Below are 11,108 nucleotides of genomic sequence, written 5' to 3'. Positions count from 1 at the left end.
TTTCATTAAATAATTAAGTTGTTTTATTTAAACTATGAAAAATAATGTACAATAAATAAGTTAAAATTCACTATTTCAATATTTTCAATAAATAGGCTACCTCTAAAACTTAAAATAACTCGTCACAGTTATCCTTTAGGGAGCTATAAGATAAAGCAGCGATACTATAAATACAAATACAACATATTTTCCTGAGTAGTGAGGAGGAGAATTCACAATCGTAGACATAATTGTCGAAACTACAACTGAATACAACTGTGTTTCATTAAATACCTGTGCAATATTGACTGTCATTCCTGTCGGCTCCCAAGTCAAAGCTGGAGAATAAGTTATTTAGTGTGAGATCAACCCTACATCACACAGACTTTTATTATTCCACATTATTGTTATTTAAACACTCAACATATGTTTTTTAACATGGCTGCATTTTTACACTGACTCTTTGACTCGCCAATGGTTATTGATAAGTGAGGTGCTGTAAGTCTATCGTGCACAGAGTGCTGGTGAAAAAATCAAAACTGTCCTCGGGGATATCCACAGGGCTGTCGATAGACCCTTGCAAGCTGGGCGATAAGCCATCGGAGAATGGCAGGTAGGAATCCGAAGAGAACATGTTCAAATCTGTGAGGGAGATCAGTTCTAGGGCGTCCACGCTGACGCTATCGAAACTGACCAGACAATTCTGGCCTGCTGTAAAACCACTGTCTGCTGCTCCCGTTAGATTGAAGGGACTCCGGGCTTTAGCGTCGCTGCCGTACGCTGTCAGTTCTTGCAAGTTTTGGAGTTCTTTACTCAGACTTTGCTTTCGCGCCTGGTCGGCGCAGTTTTTATTGTCTAAGTTGGTTCCCGACACTTCGACGGGTTGGTTATAAGGCGATGCCTCCTCGGCTTCGCTCTCTGGCAGCGAGCTGTTGGGAAAACTGACCCCGGCGTCCTGGTTTTCTTTATACTGTGCTTGCCTCTTGTGTTTCATGCGGCGGTTCTGGAACCAAACTTTGACCTGTCTCTCGGTGAGGTCTAACAAGGCAGCGATCTCCACTCGCCGTGGCCTGCACAGATACTTGTTAAAGTGGAACTCTTTCTCGAGCTCCAGGAGTTGCATGTTTGTGTAGGCAGTCCTTAATCTCCGCGCACTACAGCTACTGATGTCTTGCTCGCCCGTGCCGTCTAACAAGAGAAGGGGGAAAGAAAGAAAGAGAGAGAAAAGAGGGTGAGGAGGAGTGAGGACAAATACTTTAAACATTCAATCGCGAGAACAATTGAGTAGCGCCTCTTCCTTTAGGAAAAAAAAAATCCATTGAAATGAGTCATGTGCAAGATTTATTTCTTACAGTCGCTCAATAAGATTCTTTGGCCTTCGAAATAAATATCCTCACATTGACAATTTTACACAGCGAATCACAACCCCCTTACTCACGAGTTGGTGTAGCTTCGCTTGACTTTGATCAACATGGCTGCCGAGAATGCGAATACTCTCCCAGCATCTAGTAACGTAGCCTTGCATCTTCACAACATAACGCGACAAACCGCACAATAAATAACATTAAACTAAGTGTTGGGATTAAATAGGCATTTGGAGGCCAAGTTTACGAGGCGTCGGATAATTATCAATGCATTTTATAAGTCAGTAATATTGCAATTACACCGCTAACAAAAAAAAATGCTTTTCCAAATCGGTATGTTAAAAATATGACAATACAAAATCGGAATTGTTGATTTTAAAATACGCGTTTGAAGGATGCAGAGAGAGCGCGGGCAGTGGGCAAGCAGACCTGTCGGAGATTCCGCCGCCGCTGGAGGAGAGGTCCCGTGAATTGTAGCTGACAGCGACACAGACGCTTGGTTGTTTTTCCGCGACGACTTTTTCTCTTTCATCCACGGGAACTCGGCCGCGGCGGCGGCGGCGGCGGCGGCGGCAGCAGATGGGAACGGGCCATTTGGAGGCCGCTGTACGCGACTTGGCCGCTGTTGCTGGTTGCTGTTGGGATTCAAGCTTGGGATGGTCTGCTCAAAAGGAGGAGGAATTAGTGTCGAGCCTGAAAGCGCCGAGTTCTTGATTGATGAACTTTGAAATGTCTCAGCGACAGCGGGGTAGGAGGACGTCAGGCATTCGGCGAGCGAAGGCTGACTGTTAATGAAACCGATCTCTCGCTCCAATTCGAAATTCATGGCCCCCTTTTTTTCTTAATACCGAATAAAGAAAGTTATGAATATTTGGAGGTCGAGCAAAAATATTATTTTCAGGCCTTTAATTCTGTATCACTGATATTACAAGGCGTATGGGGACCGACTCTATTAAGCTGAGGTCTAGATTGAAATTGGACCAAATTCATTGTCACATGATTGGCGTTGCCCAATGGCAATTTGGTGTCTAATGAAAAGAAACCATTATCTTTGCAATTGATTCATAAAAGTGAAGGGAAAAAATCCTCTTCATTTTTTCCCCCCCAAGTCAAAGATTTAAATTTTACTATTACATTGTGTTCATCTTATTTGTGCATTTTCGTTTTATTATAAAGGTTGGTCGTTGGGGGATGTTTTTTTTTGTTGGTTTTTTAAAAAAAAAAACACTCCCAATTACACCTCAGTGTTTTGCAATTCAAGTGAAGAAGATTTGCACTTTAAAAATCTGGCGACTTGAGTAATTAACAAGGCGCCTCATTAATCTTCAAAGTTTTGACAACAGGGCTAGTGACAAAATTCGAACTTTCACAGGATCAGCCAGGCAGTTGCCACGGGCCCGTAGGAAAATTCCAATCCCTTTAAATATCTGTACCATTGGACACAAGGCACAAAGTGTCCCTTTTCCAATTGTCGGACGGATTTATCAGCCATACGCTAATTTTTTTTTTTTTTCAAAGTGCAGAAGAGGTTTCTCAAAGCAGGTAGGTATCGGTTTTTACTCTGAGCAAAGTCGCCAATTGATATAAACTGTTGAGTAACTATTTTTTAACCAATTTCATCTTATCATTTAGTCCAAATTTGTGCAGCCTTTCTCTCTTTCATTACTTTAGCCATTTTCCCCATTCATCTACCCATCACCCATCTACCAAAGTCTACAGAGAGGTTTTCCTTTTTGAGGGGTTGTGTTGACATAGTTTTTTTTATAAATAAAAGCTAAAGGCAAGTTTGAAACTAGAAAAGTTTATTGAAACACATTTTTATTGCTTTGGTTCTGAATATGCGAATTAGAAACATTTGGAAAACCCCATTTCAGCGTGACCGGCATTAGTGTTACAATAGTTGCCCTTCTTTTTTTTTTTAAAGAGAAAAAAAAGATAAACTGATGGAACTGAAGGCAGCCACGATCAATCTTTCCCCACAGAACTTCTTGACAGCTCAGGCTCGGGAACACACTGAAGAATTTGCCTTCCCATATCAAATGCCAGGAAGTAACGCTGGCCTCCCATTCTGACCATCTCTTTTTTTTTTAAAGAGAAAAGAGGTGATTTTAAAAAATCATTTATTTTTAAACTCAAAGTCGCCAGCACAAACTATATTGATACCAAACCGGTTACTTTTTTGGACAAATAAGTTTTTAAAAAATCCCTAGCGAAAACACAGATATATTAGAGTATTATTTTTTTATTATTTCCTAGAAGGGAGAATGAAATATAAGCCACCGCCTTGTGCCGGGTTCAGTGCCTCCTGGTGAAAACTGCGTGGGACGTGGAATGGATTCGTGAAATTGGGGCTGGAAAAACCTTTGTTTGTCAGTCCATGCGTGTGTGGGATGCAAGTATTTAAACCGCGGCCCCTCACTGGAGTTTGCAACAGTGAAACTATTCCGAGGCGAAGAAATCTATCCCTTGTAGTTAGTATCAGTAAGAAAGTAGAAACTCCGAAGTAGAATATTTCAATGCGCAAAATTGGGCCAGTGAGATTAACAACCATTGTAGCCGCGTTACTGAAAGCTGGAGAGTGGGAGTTGCTGAGGGAGCAGAGGCCGAGGAATAATTGGTTAAAATATGACGTGAGAATAAGGCTGTAACATGGCGTGTCGTTTTGTTTTGAATTGGTAGCTGCGGATTTATTTTCATTGTGCCCGGGTTAAAATGATGCCTGATCCTCGTCCTGAAAATAACTCCAAAAAAAAAATAACAGTGAATTGCCTGAAAGATGCTCCGAGTGAATAAGTTAAATATTTACCGTCGTTTATTCGCTACCGTTTTACACACAAATTGTCTTACAATGCCTGGTAAATATATATATATTGAATTGAATCCGCTATGAAGAGTGGAATTCCACTGTCGACATGTCTCTGGCACAATGAATGGATAAGGATGCACAGATTTAAGCTGCATCCACCAACTCAATAAATAAAATGGGTGCTGAATATATTGGGAGACTATTTCATTCCCATTTGAGGTCTGAGAAATGCGAGTTAATGGAAATATACATTTGCAAGCTCTATCAAAAGCAACATTTCAGGGGTTTTGTTTTGTGGAGAATGATTTTTTTTTAAGTGGGTGGCGAAGGTTTGAAAATCGAGCAATATGGCGCCGAATCTTTTCCTCTTGCTCCGGTTGACATCAACTGTAAAAATGTGTTTGAAAAAAACCCTGGAGAATTGTTATGCGATCTCAGAGAGAGAGAAAAAAAGCGTTCAAACAGATTTTAGTCTTTTTAATGGCCCATATCGCAGTATATATAATTAAGACCTGATTGGAGCCGCTTGGCCTTTCATGTAGATATCATACAACCATTAAAAAGTTTACATAAAAATATATGAACTAGGTTTTGCAAAAATAACGGATGATGGACATATTGACTCGTTATCTTTTCACATTATTAAATAAACATTAAATAGAATTACCGGTGAGATTACATTGGTTATCTGAATGTATAACTGATGCACACTAATTCGTGTTGCCTTTATATTTAAATGCAAGATAAATGTGACTGTTCTGTTACTGGTGAGACTACAAAATGAAAATATCAATGAAAGTTTGCCTTGAAAACTAAATAGATTTTGAACATTATTTAATACTTCGTTCTTATATTCAACACTGGAGATTACTTGGACAATACATAAATAAAGAGTGTGGAAACCCCGTCACTGCTTCCTACACAATTGGTGTATAGAAATTAAAAAATGCTCGATCGAATTAATTGGAAATAAATGCACTGTTTGTGTGATTAGATAACTAGAATAACTTTCGGCTTTTCATCCCCTAGCCCTGGGTCGCTGATAGGTTAACTGCAACCTATTGTTGCGATATGTGATTTTGATTACAGTGCTTGGCGCCTTTATTATTAAAGACTCGCTTCACTCCGTTTTATGCTCAAAATTCAATAAACTTAATTCAAAAAGAACACAATAAAACTTTTGTTGAAATGGTTAATCTATCAACCATTTACAGGCATTTGCATTTGAGTTTAAGAAGCAGGATAATTCTGGCATCAAATCTGTTTTCTGTTCAGTTGCCCCCCCCCCCCCCCCCCCCCCCCCCCCCTCAGTTTTCTCCCATGATTTAGAGCTTATACGAATTACAATGCAAAAAATATTTCTCAGACAAATCCATCCATATCTTGGTCTGATAACATCACTTTAAAAGCAGTTGATTGCTAGACCAAGCAAAAATATCTTTCATTTTGAATGGACTAGCTGGAAAGGTCTGTGTACTTTGGCAGGCAGCTAGCTCATGGTTTCGTCTTTGTTTCTCTTGCAGATCCAATGACTGTTCTGCCCAGACACCACGTGGTGTCTCATTACACCGGATGGAAACTTTTTTACCCCTTAATTCCTGAATGTTTCTGTAAGTCTCTGGACCTTGTTTGGGAATAAAGATATTTACAAGATGCAGAAATGCTTCATTCTTATAGTGCAGTAAGAAGCCGTAATTGCAGACTTATTTCCACCCACCAATCCACTACCCCAACCGCCACCCATACACACACACAGCCCTTGATATTAGAACAATATAGATGGAAAGCAGCAGTTGAATAACAAGGCAATAAATATAACATAGACAAGGTCTCTAATGCCATCGCTGTGTGTATGTGTGTTTATTTATGAATAGAAAGACAGTCAGAGAGAGAGGGTGGGGGGGGGGGGGGGGGCTTAAAACATGGCTTAAATAGTTTTTGCAATCACAGCTGTACACTCAATAGAATGCAAAGTGTATATTAGTGTGGTTTTGGCAGTCATAAATGTATGATCATGAATAGATAGCCAATACAAGAAAATATGTTAACAAGAGGTTTATTCCAGAATTGTTTGACAGACAACTGTTAGCAAGGAAAATAACTACAAAGAAGGCAGGGAGTCTCAGAAAAGGAGGATTTGCTATATTTTTCTAAATCAAGACTATACAATTACTGTCTGATTCTGTTCCCATGCCTAGAATAGAACTAATTACATTATTTGTCGGTACAATGGTATCAGAAAACTACAATGTTGATCTAGTTTACATTAACTAAAATAAACTTGTTTACAGAGACATGAATACAACTGCTTTGACAGGTAAATACTAAAAAGTACAGGTTTTTTATTTTTTTTATATATAAATACGTATTGTTGGGGATAAATAATACAAAAAAAGATTTTTTTTTTCCTGGTATTAATCAATAAATATATCTGAATGTTCACCAGAATACACACATATTGAAAGATGCACCAGCTACTCAATTTAAGAATCCTTCAAGGCCAAGTTGGAATTGCTTGCCTCATTTGAGCTGTTCCATCCATTGAAATGTAAACGATAAGTGCAATACATGTGTCCAAAGGAAATTCAGCATCAGCAAATACCCAAAAATGTCTTCACTTTTGCTTTTCACAAAGGACAGGAGATTTATTCATTTACCCTGTTTCACGTTAAGTCCAAGAAATAAATGTGCAACCTCCAGGGCTTTTGCATTACCAAGTATTATTTTACCCTAAAGGTTGTCATGGTTGGGGTTGGGGTTGGGGATGGGGGTGGAGGGGGGGGGGGGGTGGGGGGGAGGGGGGGGGGGGGGGGGGGGGGGGGGGTGAGGTGACAGTGAGGCGGGAAAGAGGGAGGGATGGAGCAAGCATAATCTACATAGGAGGGCAGGTTTGGTGAGGGGACAATATAAGCAACATATAAGCCAGCATACATGGATAAGAAGACACAAAGAGGAGAACGGATCAAAGAGGAATAATGAGAAAAAGGAAATGATAATGTTATTTACTTTTCCCCAGTCAAGTTCCCCACTTGCACCTGCTACAGATGGGTCAGTTTGGGAACTTCCTGAATTCTTCCCTGAGAAGGATGATGTGATGAAAGATCTGTGTAGGTTGGATGTGTATCGCAAGGTCCATGATGTTGGCCAGGAGTCATCTGGGCAGCACTGTTGTAGTCCATGCTTGTGGAGGCAGGGTGAGAGAGGTGATTGAGGCCAAAGAGAGAAGGCCCTGAAGCGGACATGGAATCCACATAATTCCCGCCAACATACACTGGACTACTCTGCATGTTTGGTGTCCCATAATTGCCATTCCCCTGTAGTGCATGGGGATCATATTCTGGAGCTGTTCCAGGATATCTTTTCTGTTGCTGACTCGAGCAGCTTTTCATTGGGTTTTGGTAACTCATGGTCATGGCGTAAGCGTTCTGATGAGGTTTATTGAAAGGCGGCGGCGGCGGCAGCGGTGGCGGCGAAGGGTCGTCGTAGGCAGAATTGTTGACGAGTGGATGCATGGCGTTTACGAACCCGGCGGGGCCTTGCGCGGAGAGCGTGGGGCTTCCAGTCGGTGAGGGTCCTCCTGAAGAACTCACCATGCCTTTAATCTTCTGATCCTTTTTATACTTCATCCTGCGGTTCTGGAACCAAATCTTGATCTGCCGCTCACTGAGGTTGAGGAGATTCGCCATCTCCACTCTTCGAGGTCTGCAAAGGTAACGGTTAAAATGGAATTCTTTTTCCAACTCCACCAGTTGCGCGCTGGTGTAGGCTGTGCGCGCTCTCTTGGAGGTCGATCCCGGCGGGCTTTTGTCCCCACTGGCATTTTCAGCTGCGAGCAACAAGATAAAGATAATTACCTCTTTAAAGTGCACCAGCAAATTCTCCAAGCAAATTTAATCACTCTTGAAAGAAAAATAGGCACCCCCTTTAACATATCAAGGCCCATCATTTTCACATCAAACAATATTAAAGGTTTTATACCTTCCAACACCAAAAATATGATGTGGGATCCCCAGGACCTTAATCTTAATCATATTGACACCATGTTTAGAGTTTAAAAAAATCATATTCCACAGTTGAAGTGATGCACTTAAAGAGGGAAGGACAAATGCTAATTTGAAAAAGAACCAAAGGAATGAAATATCACTTGACTATTTGAGATTATGTTTAAAATCTAGCAGTGCTACACTGGAGATGTTAATGTTTCTATTAGCAATGATACCAGTGGAAAAGCTTAGGGATATTTTTATGGGCTTGTGGCAATTGCTTATGTTTTAATGCCTCACTTTTTTGATGTGATATCAACTTTCTACTTTCACAATGACCTTTATACATGCTGGGTTGTTTAGAGCCAGTGACATGATGTATATAGTTGTTGTAATTACACGTTTCAATTTCATTTTCGACACAATAATAGCGGATTGAGCGACTGGAATAAGAGGAGGGCAGCCTGCCTTAATGTTAGCAGTGTGTCCACAAAGTGTTAAGGTATCAGCGAAGGCTTTACGTGCTGTATGCGTTTGGCCATCGTGTTTTTCAGTGTGTTTGCCTGAAGAACCGTGCAGCCATTTCACTGGGGTACGAAAAACGGGAAAAGAAAATTCGTGTACCTGAGCTGGGGCTGCTGTTATTTTTTTGCTTGGAGTTTTGCCGTGTCTCTTTCATCCACGGGAATATCTGCTTGGTGAGATTGGGTGTGGAGGAGTGTGAAGACTTGGGCAGAGTCTTGCTGGTGCCTGGCTGTGTCGAGTTGCTGCTGGGGTTTTGGGGAGGTGAGACAGGTGGAGGTTGGCGGTGCTCGGGGAGGTTCGAACGCATGTAGCTCCCATTGATGTCTTTAGGTTTGGCATGCGGACCGCTGGTGCCAGCTGGCTGCATGGAACACGCCGACCTCTGGAAATCACTTTCAACGTGAGAAGATGGTGGGTAGGGTTCCTGCGCCACTTCATAGCTGAAACCGTTTGCTCCCTGATATGTGTATCCACCGAATAGCGTGCAGTTGTCGTAGAATGTCGTTTTTTGCATCTCGCAGTTTCCCAATATTTATTTCACAAACTGTCAGGGTCCTGACACTCTTATCGAATAACATTGGCACCCCGATTCACGTGACGTTTTCTTCCAATAGCCTCCTGGCAGTTGACCTAAGGTTAGAAGAACCACGAAATAATAGTGGAACTGGTGTGAATCCATCTTACACACTCAAAAACAAATGACATGAATAGCCTTCACCAAACAAGCACAGCAGATGCCACGGCTGATCTTGAATCCTGCCTTTTTCAGACTATAGAAGAGGTGCGGGTGAGGTGATGGGAGGGAGGGGGGGGGGGGGGAGGTTTGGAAGGAGGGGAGTAATCTTACGTTGAGCTGTGATGGAAAGCTGCAAATTTCACCTAGTCATCTGCAAAACTATTTTAATAGCGTTCACATTCAGCGCTAGCCCTCAGCTGAATTCTTTGGTATGGGTTCTGTTCCAAAAAATGAGAATTATTTACACACAAAAAAAAAAACTTCAGACAAACTCGGCTTGCTATCAATTTCCAGCGACGTAAACTTTCACAGACAGCTCAGTTAACATAAGGCCATAAAAAATTTCGTTACATTTGATTTTATTGTACTTTATTTGATTAAGTGTCATGCTGTCAATAATCTAGATTAAAAATCTGACCTACCGCCTAAAATTAGGTTTACGATTATTGTTATAAAACGGAGCTGCCAAAGTATCAACCTTTAAATGTACAGCGAACATGGCGGGGTGAGATATACCCTGAAAACATCTGCTTTAAATAGAAGGGAACTAATGGATGTTTCAGTAGCTATGTATTTAAACTTTAATCTGAACCACACTTTTTATAGGCACCGTCATTTCTTGCTGAACGCGGCATCTAAAACCAGCGTCTCTCGAATCCTTTCCTTTCAAATTCAACATCGTGGAGGGAATGAAATTTACCGATACATATCGCACACATAAAGCGAGCGCATTTTGCATTTCATTTAGACTTTCTTCGCCATTTGAGTTAAGTTTGACTTCATTGTCTGCTGAAAATGCACTTGCAATGGGTTTAACGTGGCCTTTTTGGAAGCGTTTGGCGGTGCAAGGCGAAGGTGAGGAAGCGAATGCTTTTGTCTCTATCTTTCTGTGTCCCTGTGTACATTGGATACTGTTTTTTGGACGGATCATGCCTGGCCTTGCGGCGATTTAAAAAAAAAATAGAAGCCTTTTCCACTTCCCGGCCACAGCTACAACAATCCATGATGGATCGACAAGTTATTGCAAATCTAAAAAAAACAACAAAAAACAGGGCTTTCTGTTCTCACTCTCTGACCAGCATTTGAACCTTTCTCTAACTAAGAAAGAAAAAGAGAGGATAATGGCTACTGTCTTGGAAGGTGCACTATAATTTGATGTATGAGGGGTCAGTCGACCAATAAGGGTTTTTTTTTTGAGTGTGTAAAACAGACCGTGGGTTCCCGGAGCGGCACATAGACAGAGTCAACGGCGAGACATGCCCGCTGCAATTCAGACGCTCCTAAAAACATGGAGCATTTTTATTTCTGTTCCAGATGCACACTGCGTTTTCCAATTTGTGTTTTACTTGGTTTTTGTTTGGCAGTTCAATAAAAACAAAACCAGAAATCACAACCAATTGCCAGAATTATTAATTACACTGTGAAATTCTGGCCATAAACGTTCCATGTTGGAATTAAACGGCTCATACTGTGTTATCAGTTTCGTTGCCTGGATATTGATTACAATATTGTAAATATATATTTTTAGAATGAATATAAGATGTTTTTGTCCAGATCACACACACACATTAGTTTCATTCAGTGTTAAAAAGCGGGTTAGCATTTATTTTAGACATAGATTATTTTTTTTACAGCTTTAGGTTGTGACTGCTACTGCCAGACAAGACGGCGTTGGGAATGCAGTGAAGAGGACTCTGCCTTTGTGAAAAAGAGAA

The 11,108-nt window shown here is 41.0% G+C and overlaps 2 protein-coding genes and 1 long non-coding RNA gene across 4 annotated transcripts in view; 1 reads left to right on the top strand and 2 right to left on the bottom strand.

Annotated features, from left to right (window-relative positions):
• Window positions 1–2,295, bottom strand: LOC116981819 (homeobox protein Hox-A2-like). Its single transcript, XM_033034947.1, has 2 exons — window positions 1,773–2,295; window positions 1–1,167 (listed from the first exon to the last, which is right to left on the bottom strand). Exons 1-2 carry the CDS (start codon window positions 2,167–2,169, stop codon window positions 458–460), a joined length of 1,107 nt encoding a protein of 368 aa, XP_032890838.1. The 5' UTR covers window positions 2,170–2,295; the 3' UTR covers window positions 1–457.
• Window positions 2,296–2,461: 166 nt separating this feature from the next.
• On the top strand, window positions 2,462–5,806 carry LOC116981834. The gene is made up of 2 exons (XR_004414301.1): window positions 2,462–2,885; window positions 5,673–5,806. It is a non-coding gene; the product is annotated as an uncharacterized LOC116981834 (long non-coding RNA).
• A 1,149-nt stretch (window positions 5,807–6,955) lies between these two features.
• LOC116981817 (homeobox protein Hox-B3a-like) overlaps window positions 6,956–11,108 on the bottom strand; it is a 307,149-nt gene continuing 302,996 nt past the window's right edge. For both annotated transcript variants that reach the window (XM_033034946.1, XM_033034945.1), the window contains exons 3-4: window positions 8,757–9,287; window positions 6,956–7,975 (exon numbers count right to left, since the gene is read on the bottom strand). In XM_033034946.1, coding sequence (XP_032890837.1) covers window positions 7,188–7,975; window positions 8,757–9,171 — 1,203 coding nt within the window. In that variant the 5' untranslated portion in view covers window positions 9,172–9,287 and the 3' untranslated portion in view covers window positions 6,956–7,187. The remainder of the gene's footprint in view (window positions 7,976–8,756; window positions 9,288–11,108) is intronic.

Source organism: Amblyraja radiata, chromosome 16 (assembly GCF_010909765.2).
Source record: "Amblyraja radiata isolate CabotCenter1 chromosome 16, sAmbRad1.1.pri, whole genome shotgun sequence".
Lineage (NCBI taxonomy): Eukaryota > Metazoa > Chordata > Chondrichthyes > Rajiformes > Rajidae > Amblyraja > Amblyraja radiata.
This window is presented reverse-complemented; position numbering and strand designations above follow the sequence as displayed.